This window comes from Aegilops tauschii, chromosome 5 (genome assembly GCF_002575655.3).
Source record: "Aegilops tauschii subsp. strangulata cultivar AL8/78 chromosome 5, Aet v6.0, whole genome shotgun sequence".
NCBI lineage: Eukaryota > Viridiplantae > Streptophyta > Magnoliopsida > Poales > Poaceae > Aegilops > Aegilops tauschii.
Genome location: NC_053039.3, coordinates 310576955 through 310602709, shown reverse-complemented (window position 1 = coordinate 310602709; position 25755 = coordinate 310576955). Strand labels below are relative to the sequence as shown.

General features: G+C 46.8%; 1 protein-coding gene and 1 pseudogene across 1 annotated transcript; one reads left to right on the top strand and one right to left on the bottom strand.

Moving 5' to 3' along the window:
* The first annotated feature begins 4726 nt into the window (after positions 1-4726).
* On the top strand, positions 4727-17053 carry LOC109753518 (protein argonaute MEL1). Its single transcript, XM_073500277.1, has 32 exons — positions 4727-5389; positions 7626-7831; positions 7925-8074; positions 8175-8308; positions 8407-8516; positions 8624-8730; positions 9097-9235; positions 9312-9428; positions 9604-9711; positions 9797-9868; positions 10212-10349; positions 10494-10636; positions 10719-10781; positions 10860-10923; positions 11032-11167; positions 11276-11552; positions 11659-12164; positions 12423-12667; positions 12762-12821; positions 13557-13699; positions 13782-13844; positions 13923-13986; positions 14081-14216; positions 14324-14340; positions 14881-15023; positions 15106-15168; positions 15250-15313; positions 15421-15556; positions 15664-15737; positions 15826-15920; positions 16002-16033; positions 16659-17053. The coding sequence occupies exons 1-32, from the start codon at positions 4742-4744 to the stop codon at positions 16844-16846; spliced, it is 4641 nt and encodes a 1546-aa protein (XP_073356378.1). The 5' UTR covers positions 4727-4741; the 3' UTR covers positions 16847-17053.
* Positions 17054-18672: 1619 nt separating this feature from the next.
* Positions 18673-25755, bottom strand: part of LOC109751138 (splicing factor Cactin-like) — a 185026-nt pseudogene continuing 177943 nt past the window's right edge.

Below are 25755 nucleotides of genomic sequence, written 5' to 3'. Positions count from 1 at the left end.
ACCAATGAAACTCCCGAACGGCTGTGCCACGTGGCTCGACAGAAGGCTTATTCGTCGAGTCCTTTTGTTTTACCTACAGCTCTCGGCGAACGGAGGATTGCGCCGAGTATGCTCTATTGCCAAGTCATGTCCTCGACACACAGTTGTTTTTTCGTGTGCCTGTGAGTGGGAGCTTGGCACTCGGCAAAGACGAATTTTCCAGTTTTGATAGAGGGAAGGGGAAAGAGATTAGAAAGTCGGTAGCTCATAGTTGGTTGACGCGGAGTGGATTGGCTAGCCGGCATGTATTTGCGAGATAATTTGGTCCAAGAAACCGTCTCAGCATGTAAAGACACACCCTCCTTCCTCCCCCACCACGGTTGGCAACACCGGCGAAGGAGAGAGGAAGAGAGATGTCAGAATTTAACACTCCCGTGCCAAGCTTCTGAATATGCCACTACTCTAAACAGAGGGAAGGGGAAAGAAAGAGCGAGTCAACGGTTCATAGTTAGTTGGTGCGGAGTGGGTTGGCTAGCCAGCCAACTGCGAGATAGTTTGGTGCCAGAAACCTCTCAACATTTTTTTCCAGGACACAGTTCACATTGCTATTCATCCAATAAGAGCATCTCCAGCCGAGCCCCCAACACGCCCTCCCCAGGCAATTTTTTCGCGCCGGCGCATACAAATCGGCCCAGCCACGCCCCCAGAAGCCTAATTTTCGCCGGCTCGGGCCGAAATTGGCGCCGGCGGACCCAAGCCGAACCCGGCGCGCTGGAGGCGTTTGGGGGCGCCGGCAGAAGCGAAAAGGGGCGTGGGGCCGCTCTGTCGGCGAATCGGGAGCCTCTTCCCGTCGTTTCTTCCCGCTTTTCCCCCACTTCCCTCTCATTCTCTCCATTCCTCCTGCCAATCTCCCTCCCGCTCGCCTCCAGCCGGCCGCGATGTCGCCGAAGAAGTACGTGATCCCCCGCGCCGCGACAAGTGTGACCGCCACCGTTGCCCAGCCGAAGAAGAGAAAGCTGAGGGCGCCGCCGTCCAAGCCACCGGGCATGTCAAACGCCGACTGGAGGGCGGAAGTTCAGCGACGGGAGGCTGTCACCGCCGACCGGCGGAACAGGGCCCTCGCCAAGAAGGCCCGGGACAACGCGGCGCGTGCGGCTGCGGCTGCGACGGATCAAGCCGAGGCCGAGGCGGCTCGGGTGGGGATGATGAATCCACCCGGCGGCCACGCCCAGTACGCGCCCTGGAGCCAGCAAAGCGTCGGCTCTTCGGCCGGCTTCTTGTTGTCGCCGCAACCATGGGGTTGCACGCCGTCGCCGGGCTACTCCGACGGGGACGCGCATGGTGAGTTCAACCCCAACATCACCTTCCCCCATGGACACCCGTCCCAGCGCACGCCCTCGCCCGCCTTCGCCGGCGTGCAGTACCCTCCATACAACTACTCGCCGCCGGCTTACGTGTCCTCCCCGACGCCCCCTCTCCGCCGGGGCGCGCTGCCCTTCTCACAATCTTCCACGTCACACCTCGGCGACACCGACGAGACCGACACCGACATGGACGACATCATCGTGGCAGGCTCGGACGCAGCCGCCGCATCCCCCGAGTTTGCTACCCATGACGACACGGTGGACCTCAGCGGCGGCTTGGATGGCGAGCTCGAGTACGGCGAGGAGGAGCCGGAGGAGCAGGAGGAGGACGAGGAGGAGGAGGAGGAGCCGAGGCCGAGGCGCAAGAAGAAGAAGAGGGCGGCCAGGACCGGCGAGCCGTGCATCAAGTGGGCGTCCAAGGAGCAGGAATGTCTCGTCAAAGCGTGGAAAGTCGTTTGCCTCGACCCGACCACCGGCACGAACCAGAGCATCGACACGTACTGGGAGCGCATCAAGGCCGAGTTCGACGAGCGCAAGCTTGTCGACCCCTACTTTAAAGGCGTCTACCTGCAACGCGGGGCGAAGGCAATGGCGAACCATTGGGGGCTCATCCATGCGGCGTGCAACAAGTGGCATGTGATCGTCGAGGAGATCGCGGCTCGCCCGGAGAGCGACGCCAACGTTGAGGATCAGGTATGGCACACCGGTCTCCCGCTTCTCTTCGCAGTGTTCGTCCGCCAATTGTTTGTTCCTCGGCGCAGCTGCTGCGCATGTTCGCCCTGTATCGCCTGGGCAACAGTGACCAAGAATTCAAGTACCTCCACGTCTACAAGCGCATTGACAAGTGCGAGAAGTGGGCGGAAGTCCGACGCACCCTCGACAAGGCCAAGGAGACCTACAAGCCGGACACGCCGACGCCGGGCGCCTTAGAAGGGCGGCCGGACGACAACAAAGGGGCCAAGAAGGGGAAACACGCCGACGCGGCTACCGCGCGAGTGCAAGAGTCCATCAAGCATTGCCTCGTCGACGCACAGGCTCGGGCCACCCTGCGTGAAGAGAAGACCGAGGCGCGGTGGTCGGCGTTGATGACGAACAGCGCCGTCAAGCTCGACCTGTTCCGGACCAGTGTCGCCGCGAAGAAGAGGAACACCGACCTGGCTTTTCTGATGGGCGGGGCGAACATGCTCCAGAGCAACGACGAGAAACTCAAGGCATGGTACATGACGGAGCGCGGCCTCATCCTGAACCAGCTGCCGATGACAGCGACGCCAACTCCCGCGCCCACGCCGCCGCCGCCGCCAAGCCCGAGTGATGATGCCTCTACGACGCCTAGCAGCACCGAAGCCGCGCCGACGCCTCCCAGCACAGAAGCAGCTCCGACACCGCCAAGCCCGCGCACGCCGACTCCGCCGATGCCGGAGGCCGACCCCGCCGAGTGATGCGTTTCGCACGCGTCCAGACTTGTGGCACTCTTTTTTTTTGTACGCCGGACTATTTATTTGATCGCCGAACTGTGGCCTGTGATCGCCGGACTTGTGGCGTCTTTTGTGAGCGGGAACGACCAAGTTCGATATTGCCGCGTCCTGAGGCCGGCGCCTGGGGGCGTGACTGGGAGTTAGGTTGCCCCCAAGGGCCGAACTAGCGCCGGTTCGCCCCCAGGCCGCTCTTTTTAGGCGCCCTGGGGGCCCGAACGGCTCGAGATGCTCTAAAGATGTATTGTAAGCATCTACCTCCACTAGAAGTAACGAAAAACACTTTTCAAATAAGCTTTATTTGTGATGATGTTGCCATTCTAAAATCAATCTCACGTGAGAGAAGTCTATTTATTATGTGGATAGATGTGTAGTAATTTCACTCCATAACCAAAAGACCGGGGAGAGACGCCACAAAGGCTGGGTTCTACCAATGCATCAGAATTAATTATTTTTACACACGTACTTGCTCTTTAATTAAATTCACGAAATAAACCAAAGATCAACAAAGTGCATGTACCAAAAATCAAGATTTTCCACCCGTTGGCAGCTCAACCTTTCTTCATCCATCGAACTCGCACCAACAGCCAGAATTTGAAACGAAATTCGAACACCTGGCCCAAACCAACCCAACTCAACCGTGGTTACCATTCCCCACTCCACCATGGTTACTTTTAACAAAGCAAACCAGGCGCGCACGGCGCACGGCACAGCCGCACAGTTTGCAGAAAGGCCCCTCGCGCCGTGGCGCATTTCCGCGACACCCCCCCCCCCCCCCCCCCCCCGCGCGCGTTCTGATCCGCGCACCCGGAAGCGAACCCAGAAATTTCTCCTCTAGGCGCCGGACTTTTACACGCCGGTCCGGATGGAGCCGTGAAGTTCGGCCCACACCCCTCCCCCTCTCACGTACGGACCAATATGTGAACTAGAATTATTCTTGCACGTATATATACTCGTTAAATGTACTGAATAAAATCAAGATCAACAAAATTCAAGATTGTTTGGGTCCAAGAAACCATCTCAACATTTTTTTATCACAATTTATATTATTATCAAAGAAATAAAGGTCCATGTAACTTGACACACTTGTCAAATAAGCTCTATTTCTGATGATGTGACCATTTTGAAATCAATCTCACACCGCACAAGAGATGTCTATTTATTATGTGGACATGTACATAGAAATTACACTCTACATGAAAAAGGCCGAGGAGAGACGCCACAACCTCAAAGGCTAAGTTGTACCAATGCACCAGAATTGTTTTTTGCGCGCGCACAAACGCACTCGTCACTTAAATGTACCACCTAAAACCAAAGATCAACAAAGTGCATGTACCAAAAACATCGAAAGATTTTCCACCCGTTGGCAGGTCAATCATTCTCCGTCGATTGGAACCGCACCAGCGGCAAGAATTCGAAACCCCCCGTCTACAGTGCCGTTTGCACCTGACCTAAACCCAACCCCAACCGCGCGCGGTTACCATTCCCGCTCTACCATGGTTACTTTTACCAAAGCAAGCCAGGCGCGCACAGCCGCACAGTTTGCAGAAAGGCCCCTCGCGCCGCGGCGCATTTCCGCGACAGCCCCTCCGCGCGCGCGTTCTGATCCGCGCACCCGAAGCGAACCCAGATATTTCTCCTCTGGACGACGCCCTTTTACACGCCGGTCCTGACAGAACCGCGAAATTCGGCCCACCTCCCCTTCCCTCTCCCACGTACGGACCACGCCATGCGCTCACCACCCCGCTGGGCTAGGGTTTCGCCCACTCGCTCACCGCCCCGCCTATAAAAGCCGCCTCGGCCGCGCTGATCCTGCCCCCAACTCACCACCGTCCACATCCACTCGCTCCTTTCTTCCTCTCCAATCCACCGCCGCCGCCACCCTAGCTTAGCCCTCCCACCACCGCCACCGATCTCTCTCCCGCCATGGCCTACCGCGGAGGCGGAGGCCGGGGAGGTCGCGGCGACCAGCAGCAGGAGCAGCAGCAGTACGGCGGAGGCCGGGGCGCGCCGGCAGGAGGAGGGCGCGGGGCCACGGGACGCCCGCCCCCGCGCGCGTCGTCAGCGCCTCGCCCCGCCGCGACGGCGCCCTGCACGCCCATGGTGGCCGACAATCCCAACGCCACGGGGCCGCACCAGGGCGCCTACCAGCACGGCGTCGTCGTCCGCAACCCCGCACCGGCGCCCTACGCCACCGTCCGCGCGCCTTCGCCCGCGGTCACCATCCGCGCCCCCTCGCCCACGCCGGCCACCATCCGCGCTCCTGCTCCGTCGGCCTCGCCAGCCGCGGCCCCGTTCCAGCCGGCCCGCGTCTCCGCCTTCGCTCCGCCGACCCCCGCTGCCGTCGCCAAGGAGCTCGAGCAGAAGCTCTTCGTCACGGAGACCGCGCTGGCGCCGACGCAGGCGGGGCAGCTCGAGGAGGAGAAGGCGCCCGAGGTGGACCTCGCGCCGGTGTCGAAGAAGGGGCTCGCCCACCCCGCGCGGCCCGGCGCCGGCACCGTGGGCAAGAAGGTGATGATCCGCGCCAACCATTTCCTCGTCAACGTCGCCGACAACAACCTCTTCCACTACGATGTGAGCTGAAAGCCTGAAACCCATCCCCCTCCCCACGTACCATCTGCGTTCACGCACTAGCTAGTTCTTGTTCAGATCTGGCGTGCCCTGTTCTCGTATCGTACGTCGTTTTTCTCCTGTCCGCGCTAGCTTGGTCTCGTAGATCTACCAGTATACGCTTGTGATGGTGTTCTTTTTTCCCGCTCTGCTTTCGTTTTTCTCCATGCGACGACGTGCGTCTCCGACCCCATCCATCCATCCATGGATGTTTGTTCGAGCGCTCTCGCTACACCTCGGCCTTGCTCTTTTATTTAAAATCTTGGCGTTTTCGAAGATGCAAGGATGGTTTCTCCTGTTCTCATGCATGAACAGTCAGAGTTCTTGGAAAGCTAGAGAGAAAGCTAATTTCCTCCCTGCATGCAAAAGCCATCCAGCAGACACTAGCTAGCTAGCGCTTCTTGTTTCGGCTCTGTCGTTGTTATCTTGGAAACTAGCAGTAGTCGTCGTAGTAGTCTTATTTTTTTGGCAACTTTGTGGTCTTGTAGATTCTTGGGATCCGTTTTGGCTATACACGGGAGGTCGTGGGATCCCATCCCATCCTTGTGGGTGGCGGTCGGAGCCTCCCCGTCCCATGCAAGGCCACCTACCTTTTTCTTTCTTTGATCTCCTGTGTCTTTTCGCGGCCTTTTTTTTTCTTTTTTTGCGAAAGTTTTTCTGTCGTTCTTTGATTGGATGGTCTTGGTCTTGTGGTTTCCGTCTGGTCCTTGTCCTCGTTCGGCGACAGAAGGGCAAAGCAGCGTACCACCAAACACAAATAAAGCCATCCGTCCGTCCGTTGGTACATGGCAGACGCATCCGTCCGTCCGTGTACGTGGCTGCCATACATTTTTGGCAAAGCAGGAGGCCTGTTCGTGTTGCCCTTGCCACCTTTGTTGCCTGGTCTAGTTTCGTGATTCCCATCTGCCCTGCCTGCGCAGGCCATGCAGCTTTTGGTTTTGTCTTTGGTTCAAAGCATGCAACGCCGAGGCCGTGCCGCCCGGATCTCTTGTATCGCCACCTCGTGTGCCATTCCGTGTGGCTTCTGGCACGTGGCTCTCTGTGTTTGCATGTAGTAGGTCGTGGTCAACTTTCTTTTTTTGGGCATTTTTTTTACTCTCTCGGTGCAGCCTTGGACGTTTCCTCTTTGCGTATGTGGGTGGAACAACAGTGGTAGATCTGTTCTTTCGGTGAATGGTCGACACGTACGGGGATTTAAATCGATGATGAAGCATTATTTTGCCAACACCCGCTTCACCGATTCCCATATTTCAAAAGTATTATTGTTTTTCAACTCTTTACAGTGTGCTATAATTTGCTTAAAATCTTGTTATCTGCTCATTCATGTATGCGTGTACCTCCTTTTTTGGCAAACTATTTATATTCGTCTAGTACATTTGTAAATGGTAAATTGATGACGAATTATGTAACAAGTAGTATCTGGTATACAGTCCATAGTTATTTTTTTAAAGTACGTATATATACATACAGGTCCTTTTTTTTAATACACGCAGTACGCAGGTCCTTTTTTACTACACACAGTACACAGGTCCGCTTATTGTATTCACACCGCATGGTTGCAACAAGATTCGTGCCCGTCGCACCCACCGTCACAGCCTCCCACTCAACCCCTCCTCACCCAGCGCCGCCACCCCTTCTCCGCCTCCGCCGCTGCCCGCCGGCCTGCTCACCCGCGGCCCTTACTCAGGAACCCTAGTATGTCCGTGCCAAAAAATTACTTTACTGTGCCCCCTTGAGTTTTGGGATTTGATCTGGGATCCGGAATTATTCCCCGCTTGATTGACTCTTAAGAGGTTCTCTCGTTTCAAGTGGATTTTTTCTCTGGGCTCCATAAATCGAAATGGAGGCCACCACATGGTATGTGTTGCCGTTTGCTTGCCAGATCCCAGTCCTGCGTTGCCTGTAGTTGCTAATTTCGTTTATTGCCTAATTTTGGTTTAGTGGTTTCTTAAGATCCGGTAGTTTTCCCTCACAGATTGACTGGATTCTATGGTGTGTTACTTCAACCTGCACGATTCGACTCTTTTGAATGAAATGTGGCATGAGTACTGAGAATTACAAAAGTTCATTTGATTTGTTTAAAGTGATTGGACAAAGAGAGGGCTAATTGTCTCTATTCTGTGTACTGAATGTAGAACAGAGGAGTACAGAGCGTCTCTTGTTTTTGTATGCATACTGATGTTGAAATGTGTCCCTGTAGGTCTCAATCAACCCGGAGTCAAAATCGAGAGCTGTGAACAGGGAGGTACTCAGTGAGCTAATCAAGTTGCACGGGAAGACATCCCTCGGGGGCAAATTGCCTGCCTATGATGGAAGAAAGAGTCTCTACACTGCAGGCTCACTCCCTTTTGAGTCTGAGGAGTTTTCTGTTACACTGGTTGATCCCGAAAAGAAAGACAAAGAAAAGTAAGATTGGATTCTTTACCTTCAATCTTGTCCAACTTGATTACCCATTGTATTTGTTTTGTAGCTACTAACTTGTTCCCTCTTCATTTGCAGGGCTGAAAGGGAGTACAAGATCACCATTCTGATTGCTGGGAGGACAGACCTGTACCACCTCCAGCAGTTTCTCAAAGGAAGACAGAGGGATATGCCTCAAGAAACCATCCAAGTTCTTGATGTTGTCCTCAGGGAGTCACCATCCTGGAAGTATGACATCTACTTTCCAGCAGTTTCTTGCTATCAGTTTTTCTTGATCATACTAGCTATTTCTCTAGAGCCCTAACACTAATGTACTTTTTCATTGCAGCTATGTCACAGTGTCCAGATCCTTCTTCTCCACCACCTTTGGTCACAGAGGAGACATTGGTGAAGGATTAGAGTGCTGGAGAGGTTACTACCAGAGCTTATGTCCAACCCAGATGGGGCTGTCACTCAATATAGGTACTCCTCTCCCCTCTCCTGTCTGTTACTGTTACTGTTATCCGATTGCAGTGTGTCCTAGCCTTGTTTATCTGATGATCTACACTTCATTTTTTCAGACATATCTGCAACATCCTTCTTCAAGCCTGTGACAGTGGTCCAGTTTGTGCTAGAGTTCCTCAACTTACGTGATGCCTCGCGGCCTCTGACAGACAGGGACCGTGTTAAGGTACTATTCATCTATGCTAACCTAGTTTCAGAATCCATGTTATGTAGATTGCACCATGTTATTGGCTTGAAATAGTTGACTAGTCTCATCCTATGTACTATATGCAGATAAAGAAAGCACTCCGTGGGGTGCGTGTCGAAACAAACCACCAGGAAGACCAAATCAGAAGATACAAGATAACAGGGATTACTCCTGTTCCCATGAGCCAGCTCACGTAAATAACTTCCCTCCAATGCTATAATATTTTCCATTATGTCTTTTATCTATGTTCTGGTGCAACTAATCAGGGTTGCTGGAATAATAGAAAGATGTGTAGTTGTAGATTTTTTGGCTTATTGCTTCTTCAGTGATGTTGGTGTGTCAGAAACTGGTTAGGGGAATAATTTTGTTTACAACATTCTTCGTGTGGCATATGCATTTGATTTCTGCAGCATAGCAAAGATCTGTTTGTGCCAAATTGTTTCCTGTTCATAATTTTCCTTATGAATGTTTAGACCACAGTTTCTTTTTTAGCATCTATCAATGATTTATTATCCCCTTTCTAATAGCACTCCACTCGTGTTGTTTTGTTTGTTGTTAGATTTCCTGTTGATGAGAGAGGAACAAGAATGTCAGTTGTTCAGTACTTCATGCAAAGATACAAATACAATCTGCAGTATACTTCTTGGCCCTGCTTGCAGTCTGGAAGTGATGCTCGGCCTGTGTATCTGCCTATGGAGGTATTGTGTCCATGCCTGCTTCGTCATATTTGAATTATGCATTGTTTGCTCATGGTTCTCTACAAATTGATTGTAGGCGTGCAAGATTGTTGAAGGGCAAAGGTACTCTAAGAAACTGAATGACAAGCAGGTCACCAACATACTTAGAGCTACCTGTCAACGTCCCCAGCAGCGGGAGCAAAGCATTCGTGAGGTATGTACCTGTTGTCAACTGGATTCTGTAATTACCTGCCCATATCCTCTCACATGTGGTAGATCATTCTAATCTGTTGTAACTCATGTAGTTAGGAATGTCCTTTTCAAGGCATGCATGCCATGTTTGCCTGTAATGTGCAGTCTTTCTCATAACACTCTTTTTCACACTGTAGATGGTTCTGCACAACAAGTATGCTGAGGACAAGTTTGCTCAGGAGTTCGGAATCAACGTCTGCAGTGACCTGGTCTCTGTTCCAGCCCGTGTGCTGCCTCCCCCCATGGTAAGGATGCTGCATTTTCCCCCCCTTTCTCCGAGTTACTTAACTGGAAGGATTTGTAGTAATCACATCCTTGTATGTGTTTCAGTTGAGATATCATGATTCTGGAAAGGAGAAAACTTGTGTGCCAAGTGTTGGACAGTGGAACATGATTAACAAGGTATTTACCTGTTCAGTGTCTTCACTCCCAATTTTACTAAGCATTACGTCTTCTTGGAACTAAATACATGGAGAACTTGTTGAATTTCTTCTTTGGTTGTTCTAAATGTATTGGACAGGTCATTATTTTGTACTCCCTCCTTAAACTAATATAAGAGCGTTTAGAATACTTAAGTAGTGATCTAAACGCTCTTATATTAGTTTACAGAGGAGTATGTAGCAACTCAAATTATTTTGCTTGACACTTTATTGATCATGTAGTTTTCACACTAGTTACTTAAATGTAGTAAAAAAACTCGATGAAGGCCTTTATTGATCATGTGATAATTTTGTGTCTTAACTAGGTTGGGCGGCCACCTTCCATTGAGAAGGCCTTTACTAGATTTGGTGTTCCGGCTTTGAAAAATATCCCAACCATTATCTTTGGTGCTGATGTTACACCCCCCCCACCTGGAGAGGACTCTGCATCATCTGTTGCTGCGGTTAGTTCTTCCCCATAGCTAACAGTTTGTCAGTTCATTATTTGTTTCTATCTGAATTTATCTTTCAAATGGAATTATAATCTTGATGCACATACCTGTTGAGTACAAATAGACTTATCCATTTCTTCTATTGGATTGATGTAGGTGGTGGCATCAATGGACTGGCCAGAGATCACCAAGTACAGTGGTCTTGTCTCTGCTCAACCACACAGGCAGGAGATAATCGAAAACCTCTTCAGTGTCACCAAAGATCCGCAGAGGGGTAATGTCAATGGTGGCATGATCAGGTGAGTTTTGTGATTAGTCAGAGACGATTGCTAGCAATTGCCCTGTGGATCAACTGCTAACCTGACATAATTGTCTCTACAGGGAGTTACTGATTGCCTTCCGCAGGAAGACAGGCCGGAGGCCTGAGAGGATACTCTTCTACAGGTGTGTGCACAAATTCATGACACTCTTTTCATCCTGTCCATTCAATGGAACTGCCTGACCGATCATTCTCATGTACAGGGATGGCGTAAGTGAAGGCCAATTCAGCCATGTTCTGCTTCATGAAATGGACGCAATCAGGAAGGTAAGCCTGCAGCATATGATTACATGCAAATTTCTGTTTTGATCTCTCTCTTCTGATGTTATCCTTGGCTTTTCTCATCCTGACGATTTTCTACTTTGTTGTTGCAAGGCCTGTGCCTCATTGGAGGAGGGTTATCAACCCGAGGTCAATTTTGTTCCTGTCGAGAAGAAACATTACACCAGGCTACTCTCTGGGGATCATGGGAGGCATGATATGACTGACAAAAGTGGAAACAAACTTTCTGGTTAGAAACTGATAACTATCAGCTACTTTCTTGAGTAATCGTGTGGCTCATGGTAGAAATGGCTTTTACTTATAGGTGACTGATATGAAACTTTTTAAAATTTTTAAGGTCTTGTCACGGCTCATGAAAATAATGGGCAGCACATACCCATCGATATATCTATTGTCAGTCAAGCCGGTAGATTAGTAGTACAGTTCCCTTTCAACAGTACGTGTTATTCACTGAAGACTGCTATTGAAAAGAAACTGAATGTTTCAATCAATAGTTGTTCATTGTATCTTGCAAGAAAGCCTATTGACTACGGAAAGACCCTAGCTTACTATGGCTTACGGGATAAGTCTGTGCTTAGGATGGAGGCAAAATTGCTAGGCGGTGCTTCTATTGGGTAATTATTTTTAATTAATTGCAGTTATTTATTCATTAATTAATACTTGGCGGAATTTGTGTGAAATGGGAGTAAAAACTTAATGCTGCATTAACTTTTTGTGCAGGGTTCCTCAAACGGTTGCTCAAACTTTCTCAGACCAAACCTTAAAAGAATACAGTGCTGATAGCACCAAGTTCTTTCGAACGGTGTCTGTTCGAGATAAAGACAGGCCTGGGAGACGCCGTCGTATTACAGTATTCAACAAGAATGGCAATATTCTTGGTCTTAGTGTAGTAGATCAACTGAAGAAGGCAATAAAAAATAAAAAATCATGGAATGGGCAACTGAAAAAGGAGGATTTTAGGGTAGTTGATGGGCGGGCTGTGATAATTAAAGAGCCTATTTATGGTATTAATGCTGTTAATTTGCCCAAGGATTGCAAAAAAATATTGAAAATTCTAAAGAAAATCTTTAAGACAGAAATCAATGGGGCCGATGCACCTTTTCTGCGATGGAACCCTTTCCTCACAGATTTGCTAACAGTGTTAGAATCTGCAGCATTCAGCGACCTTTACTGGCTAGTTCCATTTATCAAGACGAATTTTGCTTTTAAGACGCCTATCCAACGCGGTATGTTTGCATATCTCTAGTTTTAGTCTGTTTTCATGTTCATGTGCATCATGTGCATTTTTTTTCAGGCAAAAATATATAGGCGTTCTTTTTATTATTTGACAATGATTGATTTAACAGTATTAATGTATCTGGTTCAGTAGTAGTTAGGGCTTATTGATTTCTGTACCACAAGCTTGCAATGAGATTCGTGTCTTTGCCCCCTTGGCTTTTTGTATTCTACTTTGCCTCTTTTAAGTGTCTTTTTTTCTAATGCAGGAAATGCTTCTTATAATATTATAAGATATTATGAAGGTTTGAACGGGCTAGACAAGTTTGTTTTCGAAGCAATTGTTAACGGGGTCCCTGTTCCGACTGACTGGTTGTCACTCAAATTGCAAACACACTACTTCTTTAGAAAAACAATACAGTATGCCTTAAACAAATATGGGTTCACGTACTCTTTGACTTCGTTCGGATGCTTCAAATTTCAAAGAAATAAAACGACTCATGATGGGATAGTGGTAATATCTGTTGTTCATTGCCTTTGTTTTGTTCTGTAGCATATATTTAGATAATGATGATGTTGATGCTGGCATTTTTGTTTTTCCTGAACAGTCTCCATGGCACTTGAGTGACCACGAGATTTCTATGCTCTTAAGAAGTTTTGTTGCGGAGGTTGTTCGGGAGCTCTTGAAGCAACGTGTCCCGATCAAGAAGGCCTTGCAGTAAATCGCTGACGGTATACCCTATGCCCAGATCAAGGAGAACGTCAAGGACGTCATGTTCTACTGCTGAGCTCCCATGGAGCTGTTCTTTGTGCGACCTACCCTCGCCTCAGTTGTGTGTGAGAGACTGAGATGGCGATGACTCTGTTTTCCCATGGAGCCTGTTGCTCGTAGTTATCTTGTTCAGTTCGTAGTAGCCAGGATATCTATGACTGTCTTTGTTACCTTTAACTCTATTTGAGACCTATCCTATGCAAGCGGTTTAAGTTACCAAGTGGTTTTGCTAGTTGCCATATTGTTGTGTGCTATTATGATCTTTGGGTTCTTAAAGTTAGATTCTTCTTCGGCTTTGTGGCTGGGATCTGGTGAACTATTTTGGTTCTGGATTTTGGGTTTGTAACAGGTCCAAGTCAGAGGAGCAACTTGTTTGAGTTTCTCTTGGCTTGCACTTGGGCTTCAGATCCAAATTGGTAAGCCATGAATTGGTGCTGATGTTACGCACCCCCCACCTGGAGAGGACTCTGCATCATCTATTGCTGCGGTTAGTTCTTCCCCATAGCTAACAGTTTGTCAATTCGTTATTTGTTTCTGTCTGATTTTATCTTTCAAATGGAATTATTGTCTTGATGCACATACCTGTTGAGTACAAATAGACTTATCAGTTTCTTTTATTGGATTGATGTAGGTGGTGGCATCAATGGACTGGCCAGAGATCGCCAAGTACAGAGGTCTTGTCTCTGCTCAACCACACAGGCAGGAGATAATCGAAGACCTCTTCAGTGTCACCAAAGATCCGCAGAGGGGTAATGTCAATGGTGGCATGATCAGGTGAGTTTTGTGATTAGTCAGAGACGATTGGTAGCAATTGCCCTGTGGATCAACTGCTAACCTGACATAATTGTCTCTACAGGGAGTTACTGATTGCCTTCCGCAGAAAGACAGGCCGGAGGCCTGAGAGGATACTCTTCTACAGGTGTGTGCACAAATTCATGACACTCTTTTCATCCTGTCCATTCAATGGAACTGCCTGACCGATTATTCTCATGTACAGGGATGGCGCAAGCGAAGGCCAATTCAGCCATGTTCTGCTTCATGAAATGGACGCAATCAGGAAGGTAAGCCTGCATCATATGATTACATGCAAATTTCTGTTTTGTCTACATTCTTGGCTTTTCTCATTCTGATGGTTCTTAATTTTGCTGTTGCAAGGCCTGCGCCTCATTGGAGGAGGGGTATATGCCCCCAGTCACCTTTGTGGTTGTCCAGAAAAGGCATCACACCAGGCTGTGCCCTGAGGTTCATGGGAGGCGTGATATGACTGACAAGAGTGGGAACATACTTCCAGGTTAGCAAATACACTGGTCTTTCAATGTCACTGATTACAACTATCTGCTACTTGTTGAAGCATTGCTGACTGTGATTGGGTGCATTTCTGTTTCTGTTGTCCTGCAGGAACTGCGATGACGCTGGTTTGCCGTGGAGCCTGTTGCTCGTAGTTATCTTGTTCAGTTCGTAGTAGCCAGGATATCTATGACTCTGTCTTTGTTACCTTTAACTCTATTTGATACCTATCCTATGCAAGCGGTTTAAGTTACCAAGTGGTTTTGCTAGTTGCCATATCGTTGTGTGCTATTATGATCTTTGGGTTCTTAAAGTTAGATTCTTCTTCGGCTTTGTGGCTGGGATCTGGTGAACTATTTTGGTTCTGGATTTTGGGTTTGTAACAGGTCCAAGTCAGAGGAGCAACTTGTTTGAGTTTCTCTTGGCTTGCACTTGGGCTTCAGATCCAAATTGGTCAGCCATGAATTGGTGCTGATGTTACGCACCCCCCACCTGGAGAGGACTCTGCATCATCTATTGCTGCGGTTAGTTCTTCCCCATAGCTAACAGTTTGTCAATTCGTTATTTGTTTCTGTCTGATTTTATCTTTCAAATGGAATTATCGTCTTGATGCACATACCTGTTGAGTACAAATAGACTTATCAGTTTCTTTTATTGGATTGATGTAGGTGGTGGCATCAATGGACTGGCCAGAGATCACCAAGTACAGAGGTCTTGTCTCTGCTCAACCACACAGGCAGGAGATAATCGAAGACCTCTTTAGTGTCACCAAAGATCCGCAGAGGGGTAATGTCAATGGTGGCATGATCAGGTGAGTTTTGTGATTAGTCAGAGACGATTGGTAGCAATTGCCCTGTGGATCAACTGCTAACCTGACATAATTGTCTCTACAGGGAGTTACTGATTGCCTTCCGCAGGAAGACAGGCCGGAGGCCTGAGAGGATACTCTTCTACAGGTGTGTGCACAAATTCATGACACTCTTTTCATCCCGTCCATTCAATGGAACTGCCTGACCGATCATTCTCATGTACTACAGGGATGGTGTAAGTGAAGGCCAATTCAGCCATGTTCTGCTTCATGAAATGGATGCAATCAGGAAGGTAAGCCTGCAGCATATGATTACATGCAAATTTCTGTTATCTGTTCTACCTCTAATGTTATCCTTGGCTTTTCTCATTCTGATGGTTCTTAATTTTGCTGTCGCAAGGCCTGCGCCTCACTGGAGGAGGGGTATATGCCCCCAGTCACCTTTGTGGTTGTCCAGAAAAGGCATCACACCAGGCTGTTCCCTGAGGTTCATGGGAGGCGTGATATGACTGACAAGAGTGGGAACATACTTCCAGGTTAGCAGATACACTGGTCTTTCAATCTCACCGGTTACAACTATCTGCTACTTGTTGAAGCATCGCTGACTGTGATTGGGTGCATTTCTGTTTCTGTTGTCCTGCAGGAACTGTGGTTGACCTCATGATTTGCCACCCTACAGAGTTTGATTTCTACTTGTGCAGCCATGCTGGCATTCAGGTAGACGCTTTGTCCACATGTCCATTTGTTCCTATGCAGCTTATCTTCAGTGCTTGCATGCTGAGTGTGTTTGCAAAATGCTCCTCAGGGAACTAGCAGGCCAACACACTACCATGTTCTTTATGATGAGAATCACTTCACAGCCGATGCGCTTCAGTCACTGACCAACAATCTCTGCTACACGTAATCCTCTCTCTTTCTGTCTCTTCCTCTCTCTGTTGTGTTATGACTCTGATGATGGTTTAAATTCTGATCCATATGCAGCTATGCTCGTTGCACTCGTGTGGTCTCTGTTGGTGAGTTCGCTTCTTCAGTTTTCTGCCTTAATTTGCTTCAACTTTCATCTGTGTGCTTTTTCTCTCCAGTAGAGCATTCTTCTGTGGGCATTAATACTAGTAGCCTAGGCACATCTGCCTTATGCCTCTGCTATCGTATGTTTTGCTTATCCTGACAGTCCTAGCAGATGTAGACTTGTAGTAATTCGGCATTCGTATTACCTTGTACCCACCTGCGTGTGCCTTCTCTGATGCAAGTTGGTAATCCAACCACACTGGTGGTTCCTTTAACTCCTTAATGGATCTGTGCTCGAGAGTCTTAGGTCTGCAACTCTAAATAAGCATGCACTCCTGGCAAAATGAACCTTAGTTTATTGATGAATACACAGAGTAGTTTTCATTCCTTTGCCAGTTTATTCATGAATACACTAAGTAGTTTGCATTCCTCTGCTAGTTTATTGATGAACACACTGAGTAGTATCCATTCCTTTGTTCTGTGTCATCTATGTTTACATTGAAATGAACAACACAGCATCTTCCCCCCTTGCTGTTTTAAGACTTGGTAACCTAGCTGTCGTTCTGTTTTCACAACCTGCTGTGGCATTTACTTCCAGAAGAAGCTAACTTGGCTGAACCTGCTATGCAGTCCCACCGGCGTACTACGCCCATCTCGCCGCATTCTGCGTGCGCTACTACGTGGAAGGGGACAGGTCGAACGGCGGGTCAACCCCTGGGAGCAGCGGGCAGGCGGCGATTGCGCGCGAGGGCCCCGTGGAGGTGCGCCAGCTCCCAAAGATCAAGGACAACGTCAAGGATGTCATGTTCTACTGCTGAGCTCCTGTGGAGGGAGCTGTTCCTTGTGCGACCTACCCTAGCCTGAGTTATGTGTGAGAGAGCCTGAGATGGCGATGACTCTGTTTTGCCGTGGAGCCTGTTGCTCGTAGTTATCTTGTTCAGTTCGTAGTAGCCAGGATATCTATGACTCTGTCTTTGTTACCTTAAACTCTATTTGAGACCTATCCTATGCAAGTGGTTTTGCTAGATGCCATATTGTTCTGTGCTATTATGATCTTTGGGTTTAAGTTTGATTCTTCTTTGGCTTTGTGGCTGGGATCTGGTGAACTGTCTTGGTTCTGGATTTTGGGTTAATAACAGGTCCAAGTTAGAGGAGCCAACTTGTTTGAGTTTCTCTTGGCTTGCACTCGGGCTTGTCCAGAATCCAAAACCAAGTTGGTTAGCCAATTTTAGATTTCACAGCCGAGTTGGCCTTTGTACAATTTATCTTTGATTTTACTACCCTTGTTCTTTGCAGAAGAGTTTTCCAGAGTCATCTCCGTAGTCTTGTAGATAGAGTTCCATGTGGAGTTTAAGTTCTCAAAGAGAGCTTGCTTCCAAGGACAACTTTTCACGAATGCCAGTCTGCATTTTCTTTTGCCCAACGAAAGAAGGCAGGATTTTTAGTTGTAAGTATGAATTTCATGGAGTTTGTGGTACACATGTCTGTACACATAATGTGGTCACAAGACACTCACTGTGTGTCCTAAACTTGTTCCTTTTGATAAGCTTCAGGCTGTTTGAGTTGCTCGGCTTGGATTTAGGCTCCACATCCAAATTGGTCAGCCAGGAATTGGCGTTTGCACAATACATCTTTGGTCTTGTTGTTCAGAAGACTCTTGTAGACATAGTTCCATGTTGTGTCGTCATAGACACAAGTTCTGATAGTGCTGTTGCTTCAAAGGAGTAGAACTTCTCAAAAGGATCAGACTGCACCTTTCTTTTTCCAATGAATAAACTTCAAAAAGGCAAGATTTTACTCCCAACAGCGAATCGTTCATAAATATAAAATGTTTTGGAAATTTCAATATGGACTACATACAGACCAAAATCGTATCTGTATATATCTGATTCTGAAAATAGTTAGAACATTTTATACTTTGTGAACGGAGGGAGTAGTTAGTAGGCATACAGCCGATCGCAAAAGCCTAACCATGTTAGTACACAATCACGTGTCACAAGATTCACAGCACACTTTGCTGTGTGCCGTTCTAAACTTATTCCTTTTTTGGAAGCTTCAGGCTCTACTTTTGTGTCGATGGGTGAATAAAATCTCTGCGCCAAAAGCAAAAAGGTTCACAACACAGATAAGATACAAAGATGACAAGCTTCACACCACAGATAAGATACAAAGATCGCGAGGACAGCAGATGTATTTTCCCACTTCATTTCTTTCATCTACTTTGAAGATGTATACCTGGCTAACAGCCTGAAATTTGTGCGAGCCTATATATGCATAGGCTATGTTTCTTCTAACAATAATTAGCTCAAATTACACATAATATATCTGTCTATTTTGTTGGTTTTAAAAATATCCATCCCGCATGAAGGGCATAAGAAGCATACATGTACACATTCTTTGAATTTGTGCTACACCGTTATCTCCACTCATATCAAGGTAGCAAGTGCCACAAAATTTTGATACAAACTATCCAATTGTTTGGTATGTTCATATTTTGGTACAGGAACTAATTCGAGCATGCCTACTCGGATGACTTCTGTGATGCAGGAGCTAGCCTGTAAGAACACACTCTCAAACGAGAAACAGAGAACCAACTACTTATAGCCCGATCGATGGTGATCCAGTTTTATCCTTGTGTGGGTATCTATCGCCTGTATCGTTTGATGTTGAAATACAGATGAAGAATCCCATGCTCAAATGTGCACTTGAAGCCCTTCTTGTGTGAGTATTCCCACTCCGTGTTGACATAAGAAAAGACTGCCAAGGAAAACTAGAGTAATTAAGTGGATCTTCCATGGAACAGCTAAATGAAAAGGAGAGGCAAAAGACTTACAATATCCTTGCACGGAGGACCAGCATGGAACTTTATATGGCACGTCTCCCCAGCACTTCCATCTTTCTCTATAGTGTATATTGGTGCTTTTGTTTTATCCACAAGATCAGGGTAAAATATGTTGAACTAGTAGCCCTGGACGATTTTAGGAGGTCGGTTGTATTTGTTCCACTCGTATCCAGTATGCACACGGTTGAAGTACTTCGGTTTCCTTGGTCCTGTACTTGTCATACCACCAGTACACCTGTGAGGACGTTAAGCAAGTATGAGAATCCAGCTGAGAGTTTGAGAGTGAATGGAGGTTCACTAGCAATAGTTCAATGCGCCAAAGTTGCTAGAATTTTTCTAGTATGTAAAAGCACATTAGCATCCAAATTGCCAAGTAGATATCAAATATAGCTTTAGAATCATATTAATATATCCACAACTTAAAATTCAATGAATTTTCAATCCTCAGTCCTGACTACTCCCTCCGTTCCAAAATAGATGACTCAACTTTGTACTAACTTTGTACAAAGTTGAGTCATCTATTTTGGAATGGAGGGAGTACAAGTGAATCCAGCATATCAACATAATGTTGGAAACTCTACTACATTCCTCAGATAAAGAAGAAGATTATAGTATTGTTTATGTCTAGAAGGCAGATGAGACAAACATGTGAATCCAGGCTCACTTCAGCACCTGAACCAAATACAGCCTCCCTTCCTCCATTGCTCCCATCACTTTCATTGCCTTCAGCTCCAACTCATCTTTTTTTTTTGCCTTAGCTGTCATGACCTCCTTAACTTTCCTTTGATGCTTGGTAACTACAGCTTCACGTTGCCAATCCTGGAGAATATTTTGCAGGACAAGCACATGTGTGAGACTGGCCAGCCAACTTCATTTCAGATTTGTAATAAACACATGAAATGTACTCTCGCAACAAACTAAGAGAAAAAGATATTCCCTCTCAGAAAAAAGGCGCCTTAAGTGTCCAAAATAACCTTAGAACTAGGTTTTGGCTGGTTTCCCTTATTTACCGCCCCAAAAAAATTTACTTAATGAAGGGGTAGAGCTCCCGGTGAAGGATGAGGAGATTAAGCATAGATGGCGGGAGTACTTCGACAATCTGTTCAATGGGGAGAATGAGAGCTCTATCATTGAACTGGACGACTCCTTTGATGATACCAACATGCGTTTTGTGCGGCAAATCCAGGAGTCGGAGGTCAGGAAGGCTTAAAAAGGATGAAAGGAGGAAGGCGATGAGCCCTGATTGTATCCCATTGAGGTGTGGAGAGGCCTCAGAGACATAGCTATAGTATGGCTAACTAAACTTTTCAACCTCATTTTTCGGGCAAATAAGATGTCAGAAGAATGAAGGAGTATATTAGTATCAATCTTCAAGAACAAGGGGGATATTCAGAGTTGTACTAATTACCGTGGAATTAAACTGATAAGCCATACAATGAAGCTATGGGAGAGTCATTGAGCACCGCTTAAGAAGTATGGCAAGCGTGACCAGAAATCAGTTTGGTTTCATGCCTGGGAGGTCGACCATGGGAGCCATTTTCTCGGTACGACAACTCATGGAGAGATACAAGGAGCAAAAGGACCTGCATATGGTGTTCATTAACTTAGAGAAGGCCTACGATAAGATACCGCAGAATGTCATGTGGTGGGCCTTGGAGAAACACAAAGTCCTAGCAAAGTATATTACCCTCATCAATGACATGTACGATAATGTTGTGACAAGTGTTCGAACAAGTGATGGCGACACTGATGACTTCCTGATTAAAATAGGACTGCACCAGGGGTCTGAAGGAAATATGCCCTAGAGGCAATAATAAAGTTGTTATTTTATATTTCATTATATCATGATAAATGTTTATTATTCATGCTAGAATTGTATTAACCGGAAACTCAATACATGTGTGGATACATAGACAAAACACCGTGTCCCTAGTAAGCCTCTACTAGACTAGCTCGTTAATCAAAGATGGTTAAGTTTCCTAACCATAGACATGTGTTGTCATTTGATGAACGGGATCACATTATTAGGAGAATGATGTGATGGACAAGACCTATCCGTTAGCTTAGCATATTGATCGTTCAGTTTTATTGCTATTGCTTTCTTGATGTCAAATACATATTCTTTGACTATGAGATTATGCAACTCCCGGATACCGGAGGAATACCTTGTGTGCTATCAAACGTCACAATTAACTGGTGATTATAAAGATTCTCTACAGGTATCTCCGAAGGTGTTTGTTGGGTTGGCATAGATCAAGATTAGGATTTGTGACTCTGAGTATCAGAGAGGAATCTCTGGGCCCTCGCGGTAATGCACATCATAAGAAGCCTGCAAGGAAAGTGACTAATGAGTTAGTTGGCGGATGATGTATTACAGAATGAGTAAAGAGACTTGCCGGTAACGAGATTGAACTAGGTATAAAGATACCAACGATCGAATCTCAGGCAAGTAACATACCGATGACAAAGGGAGTAACGTATGTTGTCATTACGGTTCGATCGATAAAGATCTTCGTAGAATATGTAGGAACCAATATGAGCATCCAGGTTCCGCTGTTGGTTATTGACCGGAGAGGTGTTTCAGTCATGTCTACATAGTTCTCGAACCCGTATGGTCCGCACGCTTAACGTTCGATGACGATTTAGTATTATATGAGTTATGTGATTTGGTGACCGAATGTTATTCGGAGCCCCGGATGAGATCACTGACATGATGAAGAGTCTCGAAATGGTTGATAGGTAAATATTGATATGTAGGATGATAGTATTCGGACACCGGAAGTGTATCGGGTATTTATCGGACTACGGGGGGGGGGGGGGGGGGGGGGGGTTACCGGAACCCCCCGGGGAAAAATGGGCCTTATGGGCCATAAGAGGGGAGCACACCAGCCCACAAGGGGTGGCGCGCCCACCTTTAGGCAGGAGGCCGAATAGGAGAAGGAAGAGGGGGTTCGGCACCCCTTTCCTTCCTCCCTTCCCTTTTCCCCTCCGGTGAAATAAGGAAGGGGGGGGGGAATTGGGATATGAACCCCAAGTAGGAGGCGCCCCAAGGCTGCTCCCCTCCCCCTCCCACCTATATATACGTGGGGAGGGGGCACCTAGAACACACACCAACAATTGTTAGCCGTGTGCGGCGCCACCCTCCAGAGTTTATGCCTCCGGTCATATCTTCGTAGTGCTTAGGCGAAGTCCTGCACGGATCACTTCACCATCACCGTCACCGCGCCGTCGTGCTGACGGAACTTATCTTCTTCCTCGACACCTTTGCTGGATCAAGAGGACGAGGGACATCATCGAGGTGAACGTGTGCAGAACTTGGAGGTGCCGTACGTCCGGTGCTTGATCGGTTGGATCTAGAAGAAGTTCGACTACATCAACCGCATTGTCAAATGCTTCCGCTTTCGGTGTACGAGGGTACGTGGACACACTCTCCCCCTCTCGTTTCTATGCATCTCCTAGATAGATCTTGCATGAACGTATGATTTTTTTAAAATTGCATTCTATGTTTCCCAACAGTGGCATCCAAGCCAGGTCTATGCGTAGATGATATGCACGAGTAGAACACAAAGAGTTATGGGCGGTGATCGTCATACTGCTTACCACCAACGTCTTATTTTGATTCGATGGTATTGTTGGATGAAGCGGTCCGGACCAACTTTACATGACCTGTAAGTGCATCTAGTGCCCCTTAGTGATTTTGGTGTATTGAAGACTTATAGGTTAAGGGACTGATGCGTTTATGAGTGTACACAGGTCTATAAGTCTATGAGGAGTTTGATATTTACAGAGAAAGTTGACCCCTAAAAATGAAGTTCTTCGACTGAAGACTTTGGTTTTCTGAAGACTTTCTGAAGACTTTGAAAGTGAAGAAATTGGTGTAACCTTGAAGACTTGGCAATCATTCGAGGAACATGAAGCGTGAAGACTTTTGTTTTCGTAGTTTCATTTTCTCTTTCTTGAGTCATAGGAAACACCGTACTGTTAAAGGGGGTCGAGGAAATACTAAGGAAAAATTTCCATGTGATGCTCAACTCAAAATCCTACACCTACCAATCCCTTCGAGTGAAGCCATTGGAAATCTCATATTAGGTCAGTCAATTTCTTCAGTGACAGAGACGAAGATCTTCTGGTCTCTGAGGAATTTGTCCTGACTGAGGAGTTAGGAATTCGCCAGTGCGGATTGCCTACACAGTGAGGAACATGATAGCCCTGAGGAATTAGACACTCAAAATTCCGACCGTTGCTGTGCTACGCGCCAGCTATCCCAAAATATCTACCCACCTAACGGTCACATTGTTGAAGGGCATTTATGTCTTATCATGTCGGGCTGCTCCCTAGGCTATAAATAGCCCCCCCCTACAACCACTAGCTGGTTGGCTGCTCCGAGAGAAACTGACACTTGTCATTTGAGAGCATTCCATCCTCCGAGGACTTTGAGCGAAAATCATCAAGTGAGGAAAAACCCAAAACCCAAACACCTACAAACCCAAAGTGATTGAGCATCACTGAAGAGATTGATCCTGCGTGGATCCGATGCTTGTTACCTTTGAAGACTGTGCATCTTCCAGACGGTTAGGCGTCATGGTCTAGAGCATCCAAGAGGAAATTATGGATCGCCGAGTGACCGTGTTTGTGAAGGTTTGGAAGTCACCTGAAGACTTACCACGAGTGATTGGGCGAGGTCTGTGTGACCTTAGCTCAAGGAGAATACGGTGAGGACTAGGTGTCATGGACTGCGTGTTCAGGACTGGGTGTCCGGGACTGTGTGTCCTCAGGTTTGAATACCTAGCTGCTCCAACCAGACGTACAACTGTCACAGCAGTTGGAACTGGTCTACCAAATCATTGTCTTCACCAAGCCTACTGGTTCTATTTCCTCAACTCTTTCATTTCCTCATTACTGAGTTGTGTGCTTGTTCATATCTATGTTTCAAGACTTCGACTGAAGACTTTCTCAATTTTCTCAGTTCAAATTCTTCAGTCTGTTTGTCTTCATCCTGTTTTATCCTGTGCTTACGCTTTCTGTACTATGCGCTTGTCTTCATTTCATCATGATGACTGTGCTTGTATTCTGTTATGTTTACTTCTAAGTATTTATTCCGCTGCAAGTAGTTCTTCATTTAGGAATTTCCTCACCCTGAAATTCCTCAGTGAAGAATTCATAAAAATCGCCTATTCACCCCCCTCTAGTCGATATAACACACTTTCAATTGGTATCAGAGCAAGGTACTCCCTTGTTCTGTGTGATTTTGGTATAACCTCCTGGAGTTTTAGTTATGTCGACCACAGGTATGATCAAGGTCTCTGCTGGGTGTCCTACCTTCGATGGAATGGACTACCCCTACTGGAAGAATAAGATGCGAATGCATCTTGAGGCAATTGATAACGATCTCTGGTATGTTGTGGAAAATGGTGTTCCATCAGTCACACCTTCTCTAAACGCTGCTGATGTGAAGAGATTCAAGCAACTCGATTCTCGAGCGAAGAATATCATATGTGGCCATCTGAGCAAAGGGCAGTATGGAAGAGTGAGTGCTTTGGAAATTGCTAAGCTTATCTGGGATAGGCTGTCCAAAGTGAATGAAGGAGTCTCAACTCAACGTGACTCTTGTGTTGACGTTCTTCGCAATCTCTTCAACCGCTTCAAAAGACTCGACAATGAAAATGTTCAGCAAACCTTCGATCGCCTCACTGGCATCTCAAATGAGCTTCAAGCACTTGGTGCCACAGACATCACCGACCATGAGGTGGTGAAGAAATTGCTGAGATCGCTTGATTCATCATTTGACACTCTGGCACTGATGATTCAAGAACGTGCTGATTACAAGTCACTTGATCCCGTTGGTATCCTCGAGAAGCTAAACACTCATGAGTTCTAGCTTGCTGAGAAGAGAGATCTCTATGGTTCAAGCTATGGCAGATCACGTGCTCTGAAGGCCAAGGCAGTCTCTGAGTCTGAAGATGAAGACTTTGCTAGCAGCCTTGGTGATCCTGAAGAATTGAGCCAGGAGCTAGCACTGCTCGTGAAGAAATTTCAGAAGTTCTCAAGACGTGGTCGCTTTGGAAAATCCTCAAGGAGCTATGATTCCTCAACCAGTGACTACAAGAAAAGGCTATGTCACAAGTGCAAGAAACCTGGTCACTACATTCAAGATTGTCCTCAGTGGGAAAAGGAATCAAAGAAGAAGAAATACAAGGATTACAGTTCTGATGATGCGAAGAAGAAGAAATCCTCAAAGTCTTCATCATCAAAATCCTCAAAGTCTTCATCTCACAAGAAGAGCAGCTCCAAGAAGGCTCGTGCACATTGGCAAGGAAATGGACTCTGAGGCTGAATCTGAGGAACATGAGGATGAGGAGGCATCTGAGGAGTCCGAGTCTGGTGTGGCGAGTCTAGCTCTCTCTACTGCTTTCGTCAGCAAGTCTATCTTCAACTCTGAAGAAAATGACTCCACCAACAATGCTGATGAAGGCAATGATGACTACGCTCCCACCTATTGCTTCATGGCAAAGGGTGCTAAGGTACTCAAATATCCCTCCTCTGATTCTAGTGATGATGAATCTGATGAAAATCTCAAACCCAGCTACTCTAAACTTGCTAAGATTAATGTGAAACAACAAAAGGCTTTTGAAAAGGTTCAAAACATGCTAGATAAAAGTGATGATATGTTGGGTGAAGAAATGGGTCGCACTAAAACCTTGACTGAAAATCTTCAGAGACTTCAGTCCAGGTTTGACAACCTTCAAGGAAATCATAACTCTCTCTTGTCTGATCATGAGAAGCTTTCCTATGAATTTCTTCAAAGGAAGCAAGATCTTGAAAAGCTAAGAGTGAGTTATGAAGATCTTCAGAAGGAGCGCGATTCATTACTTGCTCAACAAATCA